The sequence below is a fragment of the Elgaria multicarinata genome, chromosome 14 (genome assembly GCF_023053635.1).
Source record: "Elgaria multicarinata webbii isolate HBS135686 ecotype San Diego chromosome 14, rElgMul1.1.pri, whole genome shotgun sequence".
NCBI lineage: Eukaryota > Metazoa > Chordata > Lepidosauria > Squamata > Anguidae > Elgaria > Elgaria multicarinata.
In genome coordinates this window covers 8570501-8592013 of record NC_086184.1, presented here as the reverse complement: position 1 = coordinate 8592013, position 21513 = coordinate 8570501, and the positions used below count along the sequence as shown (strand labels likewise).

Here is a 21513-nt window from a genome sequence, read left to right as displayed (position 1 = left end):
ATCGGTTGGCAAGTGTAGTTTTTGCTGTTTCTGCAGCTGCTGTATATCTATTCATATATATATATATATATATATATATATATATATATATGGGTTTGCTGCACTGGTATTTGTTCGCGTGTCTCAAAAATGTATCTCATGAACACGTCCCCAACCCCCAGGTATGGGAGTGCACAACAGTCGATTAAAACACAGATGTGAAGAAAGTATTGATCCTAGTCTCTTTCCGTCCAAACCTCTTAGCACGTAGTGAAGGGCTTTTCTAATTAGAAAAACACCTCCACTCAAGCGATTAGCTTTAAACCTCTGCTAAAGCAGCGGCAGTGTCCAAAGGAAGTTAAGTCGAAACCTTTTGTGTTTTGCTGAATAGGCTGGTTGTATCGGGACCCATGCTAGATAATGTTAAGTAGGATTTATGAATTATGGCATGTAAAGCCTAAAAAAGCAGCTTTGTGCCAGAAGAAGGTGGCTGCCAAGGTACGTAAGTGTGGAGTGATGGATATATTTTTGGTTTAGATAAACCACTCCATATAGGGGATCCATCCTCAGATCATTGAAGCTGCAGTGATTTCCCCTGTTATTATGTCGGCTCACTGAGAGCATATTATGGGGAAGCTCCAGCACAATTCAGTGTACTGGTTTTGATCCATATTATATATCCTAAAGCCTTTAGGTCAGCGTACCTCTTCATGCGTACCTCTCCTGGTTTGGCTCAATGCCTGTAGCATGTGCACGCATGGATGTTTCAGTTTCAGGCAGAGAAAGGTCATTTCTGGTAACGCATACTGAGATACAGGAGAACAGGGTCGCCACAAGGGGAAGAATTGTCAGGACCCTGGACAGTGTATTGCAGGGGATGTTCAAGGGACTGCATGCAGCTGAGGCCAACTAAGGGTGGCAGGCCTAGATTTTTCCTTCAAATGCTCGGGAGTAGAGAAAAGTCTTGACCTAACACTGGAAGGATGACAATGATGGTGCCAGCTGGACCTCAATGAGTAGAGAATTCCATAGTCAGGAGGGGCCACCACTGAAAAGGCCCCCTTGCTTGTCGCTATCCTCCAAACCTCCCTTGGAGGATGCACTCTTAGATGGGCCTCAGAGACTGAAAGAACTGGGCATGTTTAGCCTGGAGAAGAGAAGATTGAGGGGAGACATGATAGCACTCTTCAAATACTTAAAAGGTTGTCACACAGAGGAGGGCCAGGATCTCTTCTCGATCCTCCCAGAGTGCAGGACACGGAATAACGGGCTCAAGTGACAGGAGGCCAGATTCTGGAGGGACATCAGGAAAAACTTCCTGACTGTTAGAGCAGTACGACAGTGGAATCAGTTACCTAGGGAGGTTGTGGGCTCTCCCACACTAGAGGCATTCAAGAGGCAGCTGGACAACCATCTGTCAGGGATGCTTTAGGGTGGATTCCTGCATTGAGCGGGAGGTTGGACTCAATGGCCTTGTAGGTCCCTTCCAACTCTGCTATTCTATGATTCTATGTTGATTGCAGTATCCAGATAGATTCATAACAGAAAAAGATCTCAGGTGATGCAGTCACGGGTCTTCTAACTCACTTCTTGTTTGTCCCAAGTCGGAATGCCACCTGTTCTGATGTCCGGTGGCTATCCAACATGTTCAGGCAGAGACTTTTTCTGGTTCTTTGCCCAAAATCCTTTGACTGTACATGCCAAAAAGCGAACTTGGGACTTTTTGCAGGCAAAGTTTTTGTGCTCTTCCACTGAACCATACCCCAGACTTTCACCCCATTCCTGGTGGACAGAATTTCATAAGCATTCATCTGCTTTCCATTTCTGTCGTGGTCTATTTTATGACTAAGCAGCAACTGCCTCAGATCTCAGGTACGATCATGAGCAATCAGGGACATTAATTTACAGCATGGGCTATATAGTAAACCTTGCATTTTTGGGTTTTAAAATTCCCCCGACTTTCTGTTTTCCAGCATTTCACTAGTGTGATGTGAATGTTTTGAGTCAAACCAATATAAACTTTAAAACATGCATGTTTTAAAGAAAGGAGCGGGGAGGGTAAGCCCCTTAAGTCATCTGCTCCTTTCTGGTGCTAGTGATGGAACATCCCCAACATGCTTTTCAAATGTCCAGATGCTTTGGCCATAATGGGGGGATGACTTGGTATGTTCAAGACATCCGTTTGGAAGCCACCAATAGGCTGTGTTGCGAAACGAAAAAGCAACAGAATAGAAACCCGCATTTGCTTCAGGTTAGCCAAGCTGCAATATGAAACAACATGAGATAACGGAGGGAGGAAAGGGAGAGGCAAAAGCCCGGCTGGATCAGACCAAAGGTCCATCTACTCCAACATCCTGTTTCCTGCAGTAGACAGCCAGATGCTCAAATGCGAGTACTTGAGTTTCATTTTGGTAGGGACCAAGGGCTTTGACTCAAGGCTTAAACCATTGAAGTCTACTGTTTTGGGAAACTTTTTGAGTGCCATGAAATCCCATTCTCTGCCCTGTGAGCTTAAAGCATCTTAGCTATCCTACTGTCATGTCTAACCCTACAGCCCCTGTCTTGGAAGAAGATGTTTCAGGTAATCAATCAGACTCAGATTCAGAACTAGAAGACGCGGCGCCAGACACCAGCCAGCCTGTACCAGTGGGGGAGGAAGCTCTCACGGGCGATGCCCCAGCTGGGAGCCAGCCCTCTCCAGAGCTCAAGGAGCTCAATCTCCTCAAGGCCAAATCCTACACATTCAGTGGGAAGTGAGGTTTCATCTGGAGGAGAGCATCCCAACAAGCTAGCTGACGCTAGGGTCCGCCGGAAGCTCAAACACACAGCGCAGAAGGAAAGCGTGAGGAAGTCAGTTCGATTACGCCAGAACCTGCCTCCCCACCAGGCTCCCTGAAATTATGGGCATTTGGGAAGTGGCTTCCTGTTCTTCTTGAGCAGACAATTGTCTTGCTTAGTTTGCATAGTTTTGCCTAGGGGGATGTTTCCAAGAGGTTAAACTCTATTCAGGTAGAAGAGACGTTTGTTGCTTAATAAAAGCTTTGTGGATTACATAGCAAGCCTCGTCATTTGCCTCCCGTCGAAAGCAGGAGTTTTCTGAGAAACACAACACCTATTTGAACACTCTCAGATCTTGCCTTATGTTCTCAAAATCACAACGGCTCTGACCTGATCAAACTCTAGTCCCCTTCATATGACAATTGCACATACTGAGGGTGGGGGGGCGGGTTCATAGTAGGAAGCTCCTCCCCGTTCTACATGGACTCTCTTGGCCATCTGTTCAGCGCCTCCCTGCATACAGATGATACACACAGTTCTGGAAGTTGCTTTTTGCAGGATCTTGGACCGCACATATAGAGACTGTGTAGAATTTCCATGCATGTAGGGCTGCACACACAATAGTGCAGATGTATGTTGTTTGGTTGGAGCATATCATCATAGGCTACACACACACTCATGCATGTTCAGTCATGAAGAGGACTATTCACAGCTCTGAAAGGGCAGAGTGGGAGAACCATAGATCAGTGGTAAAACACATACTTTTGGAATACAGAAGGTCCCTCGGCCACTCATGCAGTGGAGGCTGGTGGCACTGATGTCAGTGGGGCTGTGAAACCACTCTGGATTTCAGTCAGAACCAGTAAGAACTCTAAAGGAGCTCCTTCAGAGTTCTTACTGGTTTTGAATGAAACCCAGAGCGGATCCACAGCCTCACTGACATCAATGCCACCAGTATCCACTGAGTGCATTAGCATCTCCAGTTAAATGTTTAGATAGTAGGTCATGAGGAATAGCATTCTCTGCCTGAGGCCCTGCAGAGCCACTGCAAGTCAGAGTAGACTAGAGTACTGGAGTATTTTAATGCAAACTTATCTAAATTTGCAGTTTCAATCCATTATGCCAACCGAAACCCAGTTATCCTTCAAAATTCGCACACCTCCACATTTTGCAATGGAGTTCTCCATTAAAGAAATGCATCCAAAAATCCATACATTAGAGGAGGGGGACACTTTTAAAATGCATCATTTTAGGGAAAGTGCTTGAAAAAAAATGCATACTAGGCAAAAGTGCAAGTATTAGAAGTAATGTGCAAAAAAATGCTTATGAATTTTCCTGTAAACTATCTATCTATATCAGTTTGGGGTGAACTAAGGAAAAGGAAGGAAAGGAACCTCTCGTGCAAGCACTGAGTCATTACTGACTTTTGGAGGGATGCCAGCTTTCACTGACGTTTTCTTGGCAGGCCTTATAGTGGGGTGGTTTGCCGTTGCCTTCCCCGGCCGTCATTACCTTTACCCCAGCTAACTGGGGACTCATTTTACCGACCTCGGGAGGATGGAAGGCTGAGTCGACCTGAGCTGGCTGCCTGAAACCAGCTTCCACTGGGATCGAACTCAGGCCGTGGGGAGAGTTTCAGCTGCAGAAACCGCTGCTTTACCGCTCTGTGCCACATGAACTAAACTTAACCAATAAACATGAAGGCTGCAGTTGGTAATCACAAATGGTAAGGAGTGCCCCATGGCACACAACCACATAACAGTTGAATCAAACAATATTTATATCGAATTTCAAAACTGACATTTTATAATAACAACAATTATAAGGCAGTTCAATCAAACAAATTAGTAAAGTCAATTATAAAGCGGTTCAATCAAACAACGTAGAATAGGGAGTCAAATATGACTTCCCAAACATTACATTGACAACAAAAATAACAGGAGTCTGGATTAGCATCCCATTTTGTGCTACTTCCTCAGATATACAGTCATTTGGGCTGCATTAATAGAAGTATAGCTTCCAAATCACGTGAGGTACTGGTTCCTCTCTATTCAGCCCTGGTTAGGCCTCATCTAGAGTATTGCATCCAGTTCTGGGCTCCACACTTCAAGAAGGATGCAGACAAGCTGGATCATGTTCAGAGGAGGGCAACCAGGATGATCAGGGGTCTGGAAACAAAGCCCTATGAAGAGAGACTGAAAGAACTGGGCATGTTTAGCCTGGAGAAGAGAAGATTGAGAGGAGACATGATAGCACTCTTCAAATACTTAAAAGGTTGTCCCAGAGGAGGGCCAGGATCTCTTCTTGATCCTCCCAGAGTGCAGGACATGGAATAACGGGCTCAAGTTAAAAGAAGCCAGATTCCAGCTGGACATCAGGAAAAACGTCCTGACTGTTAGAGCAGTACGACAATGGAATCAGTTACCTAGGGAGGTTGTGGGCTCTCCCACACTAGAGGCCTTCAAGAGCCAGCTGGACAACCAGGGATTCTTTAGGGTGGATTCCTACATTGAGCAGGGCGTTGGACTCAATGGCCTTAGAGGCCCCTTCCAACTCTACTATTCTATGATTTTATGATTAAGAGTCGCCATGTACGAGCATAAGCTGTATGGGTGTTGGCTGGAGATGGCAAGTCCAAATCTCCTTTTAATTATCCGACGCCTTCCTTCTACAGGAATTCTCCTTACCATTTATGAACTAAACTTAAGACGGGAGAAATGCTTGACGTTCATGACAAACCAAACTTAAGAAAAATGAGAAAATGAGAGCAACCCAAATTGATAGAATTGTCCATACTTCGCTAGATGGACCAATGGTCTGACTCAGTATAAGGCAGCTTCCTGTGTCCATCCCTGGCCTCCAAGGATCCTCTCCTCTCCTGTGTTTGTATTTCCACTTCTCTTTTGTTTTCCACTATAAGCGTGAGAACCAAAGGAAAGCTTCTGGACCAACGTAAATACAACCCTACTGAACTAACTTGGGCAAGATCACAGCTCCCTTGCTGCTTTTGCGTCAGTTCTTTTGGCTGCTGCTGCTGCAGGAACAGAACTCCTAACACTGTCCAGGCTATCTCCACGACCCAGAGGAAGAGAAATGCTGGTGATGATTTAAAAACACACATGGATCTTGGTTGTTAGTCCTTCTCAGCCCCAACACGATGACCTTATCTGCATTTCTGGAAGTGGCGTCAAGGGCTGATAATGCAAAGAGAATGGAAACGCTTATTTTGAAAGCACATAAAGTCAATACTTGGGACAAATTACATCAGCTCTGTATTATACTCTGTGTTCAGCAGACATTCTATTTTTGCGAGCAGTCATAGGAGATACCAAAAGCAATCCACTTTTGAATGTCCCTCCCTTTTCTTTTTGCAATTTGGGTTCATCGATTCCAGGCTTAATACTGATACCACGTACGGCAATGCCTTTTTTTTTTTTAAGGACGAACCAAAATGTCACAAAGTTTATTAATTTATAATTGCATTTATATCCCACCTTTTTTCCTCCAAGGAACCCAAGGCGGTGTACATAATTCTCCTCCTCCTCTCCTCCATTTTATCCTCACAACAACCCTGTGAGGTGGGTTGGGCTGAGAGTCTGTGACTGGCCCAAAGTCACCCAGTGGGTTTTCATGGCTGAGTGGGGACTAGAACCCGGATCTCCTGACTCCCAGTCCAACACTTTAGCCACTACACCACACTGGCTCCATTACACCACAAAGTTGTGGTCAATCTTTCAAGTTCTCCAGAATTTTTCATCAGGGTAGATGTTAAAAAGAAAACACAGAAAGAAACACAAAGAAGAGATAGGAGTGGAGGCAGAATGTTGGTTGTAACGTGATTGCCCTGAACTCTGCACTTTGAACAGATTTAAGTAGGAATGTTTGAAGAATTCGAAAATTCTGATACAAACTCACCTCCCAATCTAATTAATGGATCAGGATGTAGCTATAGGATTTTGCAAACCTCTGGATTTTGCAGTGCAGTTCTTGGCTCAAGAGAAATGTGTCAAATGCACTTAAAATGTGCATTTTGATATTAATGATATTTAGAAATTAGACGTTGGAAAGTAAATGCATTGCAATAGGTATTTAAATACGAATTTTCTTGATGTGTGTATGTGTGAGAGAAAGGAAATGAGAGAGAGAGAGAGAGAGAGAGAGAGAGAGAGAGAGAGAGAGAGAGAGATTAATGTGGAAATCGGACAGAATAAATTTAGGAGTGAGTGAATGGTAAAGTGACATGGACTGCAATTATTTATTTATTGGTTAGATTTGTGTTCTGCAAAACTGGAATATGCCCTCAGGGAGGTTCACAATCATAAAAAAATCTGTAATCAAAAACAACAAAATAACCCTCCAAAAGTACAACAATAAAAAGATCAGAGTAATAAAATATTAAATATTCAAAACATTGAAAATATTTAAAATGTTAAAGGAGCCAGCAGTAAAATTAATAATCAAAGCAACAGATTAAAGAAGAAATTTATTTATTTATTTATTTATTTAGAATATTTATATACCGCTCCCCATTGAAAAAAATCGGAGCGGTGTACAAGGTAAAATGAAAATAAAAACGGAATAAAAACAGTTAAAATCCAAGGCTGCATGTTAAAGAAAGGCTTCTTGGAATAAAGATGTTTTCAGGAGGCGCCGAAAGGAGTACAAGGTTGGCGCCTGCCTGACCTCCAGAGGCAGGGAGTTCCACAGGATGGGCGCCACCACGCTGAAGGCTCTTCCCCGGTGGATTCCAATCGGAGGATGGATCTAGGTGGAACCACCAGGAGCAGGCCCTCGGATGACCTCACTGACCTGGCAAGTTGGTAAGGGAGAAGGCGCTCTCTCAGGTATCCTGGTCCCAAATGCCTGCTGGAAGAGCAAGGTCTTACTCCGGCCTGCTAAATGAATACAATGAAGATGCCAGACAGAACTCTATTGGAAGGGCATTCCACACGTGGCAAGCCACTACTGGCTCTTTCCGCAGTAACCAGCTGTTGCACCATTGTGAGTGGTAGTACCCAGAAAAGAGCCTCAGAAGATGATTGGTCATGAACATATAGGCACTATTTCAGGTAGGCTAGTCCTAAGCCATTTAGGGTTTTAAAGACCAGCACCCAATAGACTGATCCATCCATCCTGAGTCAAAAGATCAAACGCAGGAAGAATTATGCAGTCATCATTTGTTGAGCTTTCCTAGATGCAAAGACAGATTACCGGATGTATCCAGAGCCACTGGGACGAAGAAGAAGTAATGGCTATTCTCCCATTTTTGAAAATAGTCAAATACTTATTTAGTTCTGCCTCCAACTGTAATTGGAAGACAGAGGTCCCTTGTGAGACAGGGAGCAGAAGTCAAGAAAAACGTGGTCGTCTTTATATTTGCAAAGTTAATGAAGATTAATTTTCGCCTGGTGTACTAAGTCCAAAGTCAATAGAAGCCAATGCAGTGTTACATATTAATGCTTAATGCAGTGTTCTGTCCTGATTTTTGCTGTTCTGATGGGGTGGGAGTTGATGCTAAAATGCAACACTCACACAATGCGGACCAACTTTTACGGTGAACATGGCAATAGCCATTCAGTATTCCTCCTTCCCAATCCCTTGTCTTGCCCTTTTCCTCCTGCAAACCTTTCAATTTTTTTAAAAAATAGGTTTGTATATGCCTCACACCTTCAAAGTTATATCTCTGCACTATAACCATGTATCAGCTTAAAGCTGGTTTAACTGCCTTGAGGAGAAGAATACGGGGAACAGTAGTTTGATGACTACTGCTGATAATGGTAACAATTGTGTAGCCTGCTTCATCGAACTACAGTTCTCAGGACTACAGTTCTCAGCCCTTCAAAGAAGGCAGTCCTCTGACAGCACATCAAATAGAGGGCTGTCCTCTGGAAAAGCGGACATATGGCCAGTTTACTTGCAACATTTGGGTATTCTTTGGTGAGAACGAAAATTATATTTGCCCCTGGTTAGGCCTCATCTAGAGTATTGCGTCCAGTTCTGGGCTCCACGATTCAAGAAGGGCGCAGACAAGCTGGAGCGTGTTCAGAGGAAGGCAATCAGGATGATCAGGGGTGTGGAAGCAAAGCCCTATGAAGAGAGACTGAAAGAACTGGGCATGTTTAGCCTGGAGAAGGGAAGATTGAGGGAAGACATGATAGCACTCTTCAAATACTTGAAAGGTTGTCACACAGAGGAGGGCCAGGATCTCTTTTCGATCCTCCCAGACTGCAGGACACGGAATAACGGGCTCAAGTTACAGGGAGCCAGATTCCAGCTGGACATCAGGAAAAACTTCCTGACTGTTAGACCAGTACGACAATGGAACTAGTTCCCTAGGGAGGTTGTGGGCTCTCCCACACTAGAGGCCTTCAAGAGGCAGCTGGACAACCATCTGTCAGGTATGCTTTAGGGTGGATTCCTGCATTGAGCAGGGGGGTTGGACTCAATGGCCTTATCGGCCCCTTCCAACTCTACTATTCTATGATTCTATTTGGACGCTGAAAGATAAACTTTTGAAATAAAGTTTGGGCTCTATTTTTTGTTTTCATTGAGCAAGACATTTTCAGCATAGAAAGGGATTTGCTGCATGGCCACCTTGCCGAGGCCGGAGAAGTTTTCCATGGAAATCCAAACTCTTTTGCCAAGAAATAGATTAACACTTTAGTGTGATGATACAGCAGTCTATGCACAGAGGTGTTTGTGTGTGTATGCATATGTATTTTGTTTTCCTCATGCATTTCAAACATATTCCTTCAATTGGGATGACTGTAAAACTCTGTGAATGGAAGCAGCCTAAAAGCCCACAGTGGCGTACAAGGTAAAGTTTGCAGTTTAGATTGAATAGAACTTCATGTTTCTGCAAATGCTGTGGCATTTAGCGTTGTTAGACAATTGGGATTCTAACCCCCTTCCCCGTATAAAAAAACCCCAGGCATTTTCTTTGTTCTCCTCTTCACACAAACCCCCAGCAATGGAAGCCACATATGCAGTCAACAGAAGCAAAATACAGTTTTAAGTATTAATGCTTAATGCTGTGTTCTGTCCTGATTTCTGCTCTTCTGATGTGGTGTGGGTGGTGTGTGTTGCGGGCCGCAGTTGGTGCAACTCATAAAATGCAGACCAACCTTTAAAGGTGATCACAGAAATAGTCATTTCAAACGTGCTTTAATAGATCGCTATTTGGCAATAAAAATTGCAGACACGGGCCCCCAGTCTGTCTACATCTTTAAAGGAATGTATGGCTGTCCCTGAGAAAAAGGACTGTCCAATTTTTAAATGCAGGACACTGTTATGATGGCATTCTTACAGGTGAAATGATGACCACAAACAGTTGCTGGGGGCTCACACCTGTAGGCACTTCAACACCCACGGGGGTCATGTGTCCTCTTTACAGAGGATAGTCCTATATTTGAAGGGCTTGCAGATTACTGTCCTATTATTATTATTATTATTATTATTATTATTATTATTATTATTGTTTCTAACATTTATATACTGCTGAATGTAATAGAATTTCTCAGCAGTTCACAACATTAAAATACAATATTAAAGCATAGCATTAAAACATTTCCAACTACAGTAAAGCAGCAGTAAAATGGTGGAGTAAAATGGAAGGGCATAATGAGTTTACTCTCGGCCCAGGGAAAGCTGGAGTGAACAAGTGCGTCTTCAGGCGGTATCTGTTGTCCTCTTTTGCCCTCTGTTTTGGTGATACAGTTTCTCTGGTTTGGCACTTCATACTCTCTAAGTTTGTTTGTCTTTTTATAACACAGTGATGAGGGTAAGATACCATTTATCGGGGCCCGAATTCAGGTTTGAGGTGGCCCCTGGTGTAGCTTCAGCAAAGTTGCTTCATTATGGGTCTCCAAACCAGGTTCTGGGGCCTGTGAAACTGAGGCCTTAGCTAGACCTAAGTTTTATCCCAGGATTGTTCCGGGGTCATCCCTGTTCATGTAAATGACACACAGGATATCCCGGGAGCAGGCAGGGATGATCCCGGGATAAACCTTAGGTCTAGCTAAGGCCTGAGACTCAAGTGGGTAGTGGGTAGGATGTAGGGTGACTAACTGTCAGGATTTCCCCAGATTTGTCCTGGTTTTTGTTCTTTCCATGGTGTCAGGGGGGATTTTCTATAATTTTCAATAATGTCCTGGAATGACACACCTTCCTCTTTAAGGTTGCCATTAGCATGGCAGGAGGGAATGACATGCTTTCTTGAGGCACATCATTCCCCCCCCCCCGAGCTCCAATTGAGGTCTTAAAGGGGAAAGTAGGTCATTCGTGGACATTATAGAAAAGGCCCCAATTGGAGTGGATGGTGGTGGTGCAGAATGAAATCATTTCCCCTCCTCCACTCCAATCGGGTTCTTTAAGGTGGCGGGGGAATAACGTACTTTCTGCAGGACTCAGAAAGCTGCTTCCCCACAGACACACTAGGTGTCCTCTTTTTTGGTTTCCCAAATATGGTCACCCTAGTAGGATGCAAATTCTATATATATGTATATATATATATATATATATATATATATATATATATATATATTTAAAACCTGACATTGAGCTTACACAGGCAGGGATAATTAACAATCCCAATAAAAAGATCTTTAACTTATACACTCACCTATGCTGAGGTGAAACATAGGTAGGGCAAGAGCGCCTGACTATCCAGGGGCTCTTTGCTCCATTTTTAGTTTCCTGAATTCTCTGAACATTGCTAGAGGTTGATGTGGATGGAATAGGGAGCCCCCGCCGAATGAGATGAGGCGGTGACTACTCAGTGGGGGCACCCCAGCTGTGGAATTACCTCCCCAAAGAGGCTCATTTGGCACCAACCTTGTGGTCTTTTCGGCACTGGGTGAAGATGAAGGGTTAAAAGGTCTGAGAAAATAATAATAATAAATGTGTTAGTGCGTTTTTCGATCTTTGCACTACTCCTGGCTTTTATTAGGTTCCTACTTTCATTTCATTCTCTTTTAAATATATGGTTTTATCTTACGTTTTATTATGTTACTGCATTTTTTTGGTGTTAAGTTTTGTCTTGAAAACCGCCCCGTGATTTTCGGCAAATGGGCAGTATATAACTGGAATAAATAAATAAAGTAATCAAGTTCATACGTTTTGCAGCTTGAGCCTTGGACTTTTTATAACAGCTTCCTGGGACAAACGGGGAAGAGATGTTGTTGGGTATCTTTGCCCCATCCTAGAATTCTTATTACACCGAGGGAAAGGCATAAACGAAATCCCAGCGGTAGAGTCACCGTTCCATCCAATGTGTTTTGTTTTCATTGTTGCTGTGGAAGAACACTGCATCCTTTCTAGCAAGCGGTGAGGAAAGTTACTTTATCCTCCTTTGAAATCATATCCCCTTTGTTGGGCGCATTTCTGAAGTTGTTCTACAGCTTTTGTGCAACAGAGCTGCGGAATTCAACACGGCCAATACCCTCCAGCGTATAACTGGGCCACCTCAGACATGATACATATAATCACCCGAGCCATTTGACCTCTATATTGTTGCATGCGGTCAGGTAGGAGCAAAGTGAGTTTCAGGTGACCCTATCATGTGACCGGGATCAGAGGTCACAAAGTCCTAACTGTTGGGTTGTCAAGGTAGCTCATTCATCACGGCTGTTATGTAACTGACATGGTGACAAATAGACCTGGGATATAAAATAGTTCTCTGTCTACTACTTGAGGGCCCTAAACCTTAATTGGTTGCCATAAATTTTCACATGTTAACAGCTACTGTGAACAAACAATGGAGAAGAATAAAAGAGGAAAGGATAAAAATTAGGTGTATCTTAATTTGTTAAATTGGTTAGAGTCATAATAGCTGTGCCCTCCATGTTGAGCAGCAAACCTCTTTCTTTTTATTATTGTTTGGTACATTTATTTATTTATTTGTTTTATTTATTTATTACATTTTTATACCTCCCAATAGTCAAAGCTCTCTGGGCGGTTCACAAAAACCACAATAAAACAACCAACAGGTTAAAAGCACAATTACAAAATACAGTATAAAAAGCATTTATGCCCTGCTTTCTTCCAAGGAGCTAAAGGCAGCTACATTTTCCTCTTCCTCTCCATTTTATCTTCACAACAACCCTTTAAGGTAAGTTAGGCTGAGAATCAGTGACTAACCCAGAGTCACCCAGTGAGCTTCATGGCTCAGTGGGGACTGGAACTCAGGTTTCCTGAGTCCCCAATCCAACAACCTAACCACTATACCACACTGTCTTTCCCTTCCTTCCTTTCACTTTCAACCCAGGTTATCATGTTAGATGGGTGAGAATTTTTTTCAGTTCGGTTTTGATTAGAATATACCCAAAATTGCAAAGTATTTAGGACAAAAATAAAACTGAAACTGACTGATTTTCCAATTAGTCTGAGTACTTAGAATTTAAAAGCCTGGCTTTGAATCCCTGTGTATTCAACTATATTTATGATTTTTTCCTGATAGGCTCCTCAACTTCAAAAGCTGTATGGCAAGCAGGAACGTCATCTCTATGTTGGGAATAGCTGTACTGATTAAATTTAGCTGGTGCAGATGAGAGAGAAGTTCAGTTCAGTTCTGATAAGAATTTGCCAAAATTCACAACGTTCTTAATATTCAGGAGAAAAAGAACTTGAGATTTTTTTTAAAAAAATGCAGAAGAAAGTGAAACTGACAGATGTACCCATTCCTAGCTAGACATGTTTTATCCTACTGAATCTTCATGTCCCATAAGAACACACAATCCAAGTTAAGTGTGGTTCAACAGGAATGGAGGACTCATCTGAAATCTTGCTCCAAATTTTTAGGCTCCTCTAGCTATAAATGTTAAAAGGGGGGCAGCCATAGCTCAGTGTGAAGGGAGGGGGCCATGTCTCAATGTTTTGCATGCAGAAGATCCCAGGTTCGACCCCCAGCTTCTCCAGGGAGGACGAGGAAAATAATCCTGCCTGAAACCCTGGAGAGCTGCTGCCAGTCAGTGTTAACAATACTGGGCTAGATAGACCCACAGTCTGACTCAGTATAAGGCAGCTTCCTATGTAAAAAGGTAGGCAAATGCCCCCATTCTTCTGCACACACTCACCCTTCCTGGCTCTTGCAGACCTGTAACATTGCGCTCTTGGACCACAATCCTACAACTCCCAACATGCTGTTGAGTTATGGCACAGACTGGGATTCTGGCACATAACCTTTTGTGTTAAGTCTCTGTCTGGGCCTTCCAGAGACTAGCAGAGATTGCAGCGGTTCTCAGCCAAGAGACAGCAAAGACGTGAATTACAACAAAGATTCATGTAGGTTAAAATAAGCCTTTTACTGGCAAATAAATATATAATTTAGTTATGGCAGTACAGATACAAATACTTACAAACGGTCAGTCAATACAGCTCACATCAAGTTGGGTAAGGGACAGAAATAACATGCAAAACATTTTTACTTTTATAGACAACCTGTACAATGATGCAACTCCTTGCAACCCTTAATTGAAGACAATCAGTTAGACAATTATTCAATTATGACACTCAATGTCCAGGTGTAGAGTTGACCTTTAAGTTTCTGCTGAGTCCTCTGTTCTTCCAGATCCTCAGCAATTAACAAAGCAATGGAAAACATAACCAAGATCCATTCCAGGATCCAACACATGCTTGGCTGGGGAATGCAGGAAGTTGTAGGACTTTTTTTCTGTCTAAACATCCATAAGATTGTGTCCTTAGAGACTGAGGCCATGGCTAGACCAGGCCTATATCCCGGGATCGTCCTGGGATCATCCCTGTGCATACAAATGACACACGGGATACTGGGAGCAGGCAGGGATGACCCCTCCATTTGCCTGGGATAATCCTTAGGTCTAGCTAAGGCCCTAAGCTAACTCAATGGATCTATATTGTGAGCAAAAATGGGGCAATGACCGAGACCCAGAATTCTAAAATGTACACCGAGAACTATTTGTCAACATGGGGGAGGGGGGGGGAGAGAAATACCCGATTGTTTCTCCTCTTTATTAGCTGCAGATGTTAGCCAGGGAGGGGGCAGAAAGTGGGGGTGGAAGAATAATGTTTTAAAATAAATGGTTAGCACATTAGTATAAAACCTATTGATTGAAAACACCAAGCATAATGTTAGTCTTTAAGTCTCTTGAGTGATGCAATCCCGAAATAAATTTATCCCTTTGACTCTTGCATTAACCTTTTATTGACTGCTTGCATACCCATAATTAACACACACTTTAGCTAAAGTGGTTAATTTTAGCATCGTGACCAGTGTCTCCTAATGTATTTGACAGCCCCCATCATCTAAATGTAAGAAAAGGCACAGAGGAAATAACCAGCTGTCTCCTCCAGCTTCTAGAAGAGTAGCCATCTTAGGCCCGGTCGACACGTGTAGCAAAATGAAGTGGTAACATCTTGAGGTGGTGGAGCAGTCTGAACTGGTCTGGTTGGGATCACATTACTACCTCACAGTAGGGGCCTTGTCTGATGTTACCTCAGTGGCATGGGAGTAGTTGCAGTAGGTGCTGTTTCCAAGCTACTTCAGCCATGTTGGAATTTCATAGTCCTTCAAAAAAAAAAAAGCCAGTAATGGACCTCCTTCCCTGGGTCCATTACTAATTTACACACACACACACACACACACACACACACACACTGATGTTCAATACTGGACAGCTGCCATTTTAATTTCCCACACTACCCCAGAGTGACACTGCATTGGGGCATTATGGGAAATTCAAATGGCTTCCACCCAGCACAAATCACCGGAGTCCCGATTGTTTACAATAGCAGCAACAAAATGACATACACACACACACACAGCCGCCACCCTAAATGTTACAGCTGAAATGAAGAAAGGTTGAGGTAACCAGGGGTGGATTTTTTGTGTTGGACGGGCAGTGAGCTGCATTCATTTCGGGTACTTGTGTGTCTATACGGACCTTCTGTCTGATCCAGATGAGCTATTATGTTCTTACGCAGGCTCCTCCAATCATAAATGTGACATCTGGTTTATGGAGTAGGTCAGTATTATCAGTATCCATAGTGGGGATGAGGCCGAAAGATCGTGTCTAGCCTTAAGAACACCTGGAGATGAGAATTAGCTGGAGATGTGGATTAGCTATCATAGATGTGAATTAGCTATTTCCAAGTTCAGTGCTTCTTTTTTACCACCATGCATCGCAAGTACCATTCCGCCCTCCCTCCCTCTCTCTTTCTCTCTTTCTTTCTTTTTTAAACTTAAACACACTTCCCCCCCCAAAAAGAAACTCAAAGTGGCTTAGAATAATAAAATATAATACAGTAAAAGCAAATCCACCCCCCCCATGAAATGAAGACACAGTGAAAGGAAAACAGCTGCAACATATTCATGTTTATCAGAAGATAAATGTTTATCTGCTGACAGCCTTTCAAAACCATCATAAGAAGAGCCATGCCGGATCAAACCAAGGGTCCATCTAGGCCAGCATTCTGTTAATGCAGTGGCCGACCAGCTGCCCACGGGAAACCCATAAGTAGGACATACGTACAATAGCATACTCCCACCCATGTTGCCTAGGAACTGGTTTATGTAGGCATACTGCCTCTGATACTGGAGGTAGCATAAAACCATCAGGACTAGTAGCCATTGAAAGCCGCCTCCTCCAGGAATTTGTCTACCCCTCTTTTAAAGCCAGCCACATTGGTGGTCTTCACTACGTCTTGTGGTAGCAAATTGTGCCTAACATCATAAAGTGTTGGGTTTGGCAAATCTCAATCAGGAGGGCATTCCACAGAATGGGTACCACCACTGAAAAGGCTGTGCTCTTTGTTGCCGCCCCCATGGGCTTCTGACGCCGGAGGAATCTCAATCATAGAACTTTAGATTGGCATGAAATGTGAACGTGCGTTTGAACCCCTTCAAACTTAAAAGCTTCTCCTGGAATATCTAGCCAATGGTATACCATTCTTCTATAACCAAGACAGAACATGAGGCAAACTTCTTGTTAGAGGCTGTAGTTAGCTCCAGACTTGTTGGCATATTAACGGTGGTACTTTTTCCATTTGGTGGTGGCGGTGGGGAATCTCCAACACCAGGCTGCAAAATCAGTAAAGCACCACTGAGAAACTCTACGCTAAACCGCGTTTGCTCAACAACTCTTTTGAGCTGGCCTGCACAACCAATTCACTGTTCGCCTGCATGGCAGAGCTTATCAATGCAAACAGTTTAATATTTATGCTAAGAGGATTGTCAAAAGTAGTGTTGTGTTCCTTTAATTCTTGTTTTAAATAAATAATGAGAACATTTGAACACATTACTCTTCTCCGAGGGCCCGAGGTCGGTTAATCTTATTATTTATGAAGTGATGTGCTACATAATAGTGCTTAGTGCATGTTAACAGATGCTATTATCACGGACTGATGTGGCGAGCTGAAGATATATAGGAATGTTACGTGTTAATACTGTCCTTGCGTTGTAATGTACGATGGATTGAGTGCATGGGAAGGCTACAGCCGCAATTAACCGCACACCGACATGGGTGTAAAGTTGAAGTATGTTTTCTCTTGGGTTTTCTGCTGCCATCAATAATTCCCAAGAGGGAAGATGACCCCTTTCGTCTGGGTTCTCTTTCATTCTTTCCTCAGAGGGGTCAGGGAAGGGAAGTGTCCAAGGAGTTGTGTGTGTGTTAATCATTTTAGCAGTGCTGAAAGCATTAATCGGTTAATTGTTGGGGCACATCCTTGGCAGATACAGAAGTGGGGTTTAAAGTACGTCTTATCTTGCACTGCCCAACTCCTATGCAAAAAAAAGTTATATTTGTGTCATCTGATGTAAGTATTACCTTTTTAGGTCAAGATGGTTGAACTAAATTGTACATGCTGATTTCATTTAATGTTCTTAATTGTTTTCATACATAGAAAAATATAGAACTCTTGTATACCTTATATTTTGCCCAATTCAGATTTTCTTTCTGAGTGGTCTCCTATTTGCTTATGCTGTTCTCTTTCAATGAAGAAGCTAGACTATAAAGAATGCAGCTTTATATAGTCTACAACCTAATATTAGTTATAAAGGCCTGTATAACCACTTAAAGCATACACAGACCCTAAATGAGCTATTAAAAATACTCATTTCTGTGTGTTTTTTTAATTTGCTGAACATACTATAATAATACGTAGGTCACTTCAGCTTTTCAATTTATTCGAACATTACCTAATTAACCAGTTGCAAGTAATTTTTTTTTCTATATAAAACAAAAAACAAACTTAAATCTGAAACCGAAAACACTGAATTGCTACAAATTTCCTAATGCAGGGCAAATAACTGGCATTCTTTATTACATAGTAATCTTATGAGATGTGTCGGTTTACTACTCATAAAATCTTCCTGTGCCGCTTTCACTGCTTATTCTAATTAGGCTTCTCACTACTATTGATGAAGAATCCATTTAATAAGAAACACTGTAATTCAAAGGGTTTCTCTGGGGACTAAGCAGACGCTAACCTCTTAATTTAATTTCGTTGAAGTTTTGCCCATCTATTCATCAGCGGAAATTGTTATTAACCTTCATCTGCATCTTTCAACAGCAGCCCTTACTTTTTGCTACTTTCTCCAAAGCTGATGGACTTGTAAATCTCTCAGATTTACAAACCACATCCTGTGATATTGTTTAATCTATCCTGCGACCTTAATGCAGTAAATTTGGTTTAATCTCTCTCAATAATCTAGTAATATCACACACAAAACCCACAAGCAATGGCATAAAGCACCTACTTCAAATAAGCCTTGAGTTAATGAAAAAATAATTCACCATCAAAAGGTGTGCTAACTGAATTTTCTTTGTGATTGGCTTTCTCAAAGATCCCTCTAAGAAACCGAAAGCCTGCATCGGAAGACAGGGTGTGGGGGAAGCTTGTGACTTTACATTAAGTGGACAATAATTGGGATGTATCCAGATGTAGTCATGCTTAGAATAGGGTTGGGGGAGAAATGTGTTCGGTTCTCATTTTAATGGAATTTACCGAATTTTTCACATTCCAAACAATACTTGGATTGAAAATGAGTTATCCTTCAAAATTCACGTAACTCTGAAATTCCAAGGCAAAGAATGGCTACAAAAATATATTTAATAGGGAAAACTGCAGACCAATTTATGAAAATAACATTATAATGCATTGTATTAGGACAACTGCTTGCAAAAAATGCATATATTGGGCAAATTGTGTACAAAAATGCACATGTTTGGAGAAATGCATACAAAACCATCCATGAATGTTCGTGTGAACTTTTAAAATAAAATTGTCCACATTTAGCATGAGCCAAACTTAAGATTGGAAAAATGAGAAACTGAGATAAACCAAAATTAACAAATTTGTCCATCGCTTTATTAAGAATTCTGGAATAGTAGAGTTGGAAGGGGCCTACAAGACCATTGAGTCCAACTCCCTGCTCAATGCTGGAATCCACATTAAAGCATTCCTGACAGATGGCTGTCCACTGCCTCTTGAACACCTCTAGTGTGGGAGAGCCCACAACCTCCCTTGGTCATTGGTTCCATTGTCATACTGCTCTTACAGTCAGCAAGCTTTTCCTGATGTCCCAAGGGAATCTGGCTTCCTGTAACTTGAGCCCATTATTCCTCGTCCTGCACTCTGGGATGATCGAAAAGACATCTTGGCCCTCCTCTCTATGACAACCTTTCAAGTATTTGAAGAGCACTATCAAGTCTTCCCTCAATCTTCTCTTCTCCAGACTAAACATGCCTAGTTCTTTCAGTTTCTCCTCATAGGGCTTCGTTGTCCTCCTCTGAACCCCCTAAAGCTTGTCTGCATCATGTAGTGCACAGAACTGAACGCACTACTCAAGTGTAACCAGTGCCGAATAGAGGGGAACCAATACCTCACGCGATTTGGAAGCTATGCTTTTATTAACGCAGCCCAAAGTAGCATTTCCATTTTTTGCAGCTACATGACATTGGTGGCTCATATTCAGCTTGTGAACCCATTAGAGTGAACTCTTGGGGCAGAAGTTAGTCATGACGAACTTGTCCAATTGATTTCAGTGGCTTTACCCTAAGCATGACTAAATCTGGACCTAAACCGTTTTGTCTAATGAATCGTTTTTGTTTCTTTTTATTAATGGGAAAATATCGTGCGAAATTAGATCACCAAATGCTTCCAATAACTCATTTCTAATCTTTCTGGTTTTAGGTGCCATTCACCACTTTCAGAGCGTTTACCAGACGATGAGAAGCCAGAATGCCATCCCTACTGGCAAGAAGATGCTTCCATGCCACTCCCGTTCAATCTTGAAGATATAATCATTGAACTGCAAAGTATCCTGGGAGTCTAGAAGGAGAACTTTCATTTTAAATTGGCCAACAATTCATTGCTAGTCTTTTGCAAAGACATTTGTTCTGTAAGAGGGACTAGATCTCTCTAAGAAAACAAAACAGCCAATGGAATTATTCCGGAGTAAGTAATATTCCAGAGGAATCATCAGTTAAGAAATTAAGTAAAATGTACATCAGAGGCACAAGAACATGAAAGAAAGATTATTTGTGGTTTGTTTTGAATTTGGAAAAGCAAGCAGCACCATGCTGGGTTTCAGATGGGCTGTGTGAAATGAAAAACCAATTACAAATTATTTTAGCGTAAATGGTGTACGTTTTTTCTTTCAGATGATAAACAAAGCAACACAGGAAAACGCTATCTAGTAATCCGTGAAAGCACTAAAGCTGCCTTCTGTTGCAATCCTATGCACACTTACCTGAGAATTAGCCCCTTTGATCCCAGTGAGGCTTATTTTTGAGAAGATATATATAGGACCAGCTCCTGTGCAAACCTGCTGCCTTCAGGTGTGGTAAAGGATGCTGTCCCATTGCCAATGTAGAAGGAAGATTCAATTGCCAACACAGGTAGCTCTGTACCTGGGGTCGTGGAAAAAAGGTTGGGGCCAGGGAAGGGGGCATCCCCATCTAGCAACCCCCAGAGGGCCACGTTGGGACCCCGGGCACGGTGGATTTGGCCCATAGTCTGGAGGTTCAACACACCTGCCCTATATGAACATATATGTTATTTTGTCAAACAGATTTTTTTTAAAAAAATGGATCTCCAATCTTGCATTAGAACACTGAACCTATTTGCTTTCACTTCACTGAATGTAATGCCACAGTTTATATCGGCAGGCTTTTAACCATCAGGTCCCACATGCATTTGGATCATTGTAATTTCTTCGAGATTGCAATATAAGCCCGTTTTCTAGACGATGAGGAAGATCCTGCTTGGGGAAGGGAAAAAAAAAGAATAGAAAAGGCAGCTCCCCTCCATCATGATGAAGCCAATTGCCTTTCAACAAAACACGATGGATCGAAAGAAACTGAAGTGGTTACATGAAGAACAAAGCAACTGTGTTTCTTTTACTGTTGGTTTATGATTAAATTTCTGTTTTAATTAAGCATTGTTGAAAGCCGTAATATTCACAGTGGCAAAATCCGTTTGACACCCATAAAGAGTACTAGCAAATGCAACATCAAGGATGTTTGTATGGAAATAGAAAGTCTTCTGTAAGGAAGAAAGGAAAGAGGGGGGGAGTCTACTGATTATTCATTTATTTATTTAGCAATATATATTTCCTTTTGCATCTGCAGCCTAGTAACTGACTATCATGGATTTTGTTAAAAGACAGGTGTATCTTCTAGTAGTACTTTGTGAAAAGCTTGTCAGGTTTTCTTCAATTTACTTTGCAGTCTGTAGATTGCAATATATATCCATATTGCTAAAAAGCAATGAAGTAGTCTA

At 42.2% G+C, this 21513-nt stretch overlaps 1 protein-coding gene across 1 annotated transcript in view; it reads left to right on the top strand.

Moving 5' to 3' along the window:
* FTO (FTO alpha-ketoglutarate dependent dioxygenase) overlaps nucleotides 1–21111 on the top strand; it is a 277406-nt gene extending 256295 nt beyond the window's left edge. Inside the window, exon 9 of the mRNA XM_063141167.1 lies at nucleotides 19924–21111. Within this exon, the coding sequence (XP_062997237.1) occupies nucleotides 19924–20065 (142 nt within the window). The 3' untranslated portion in view covers nucleotides 20066–21111. The remainder of the gene's footprint in view (nucleotides 1–19923) is intronic.
* Nucleotides 21112–21513: the final 402 nt, after the last annotated feature.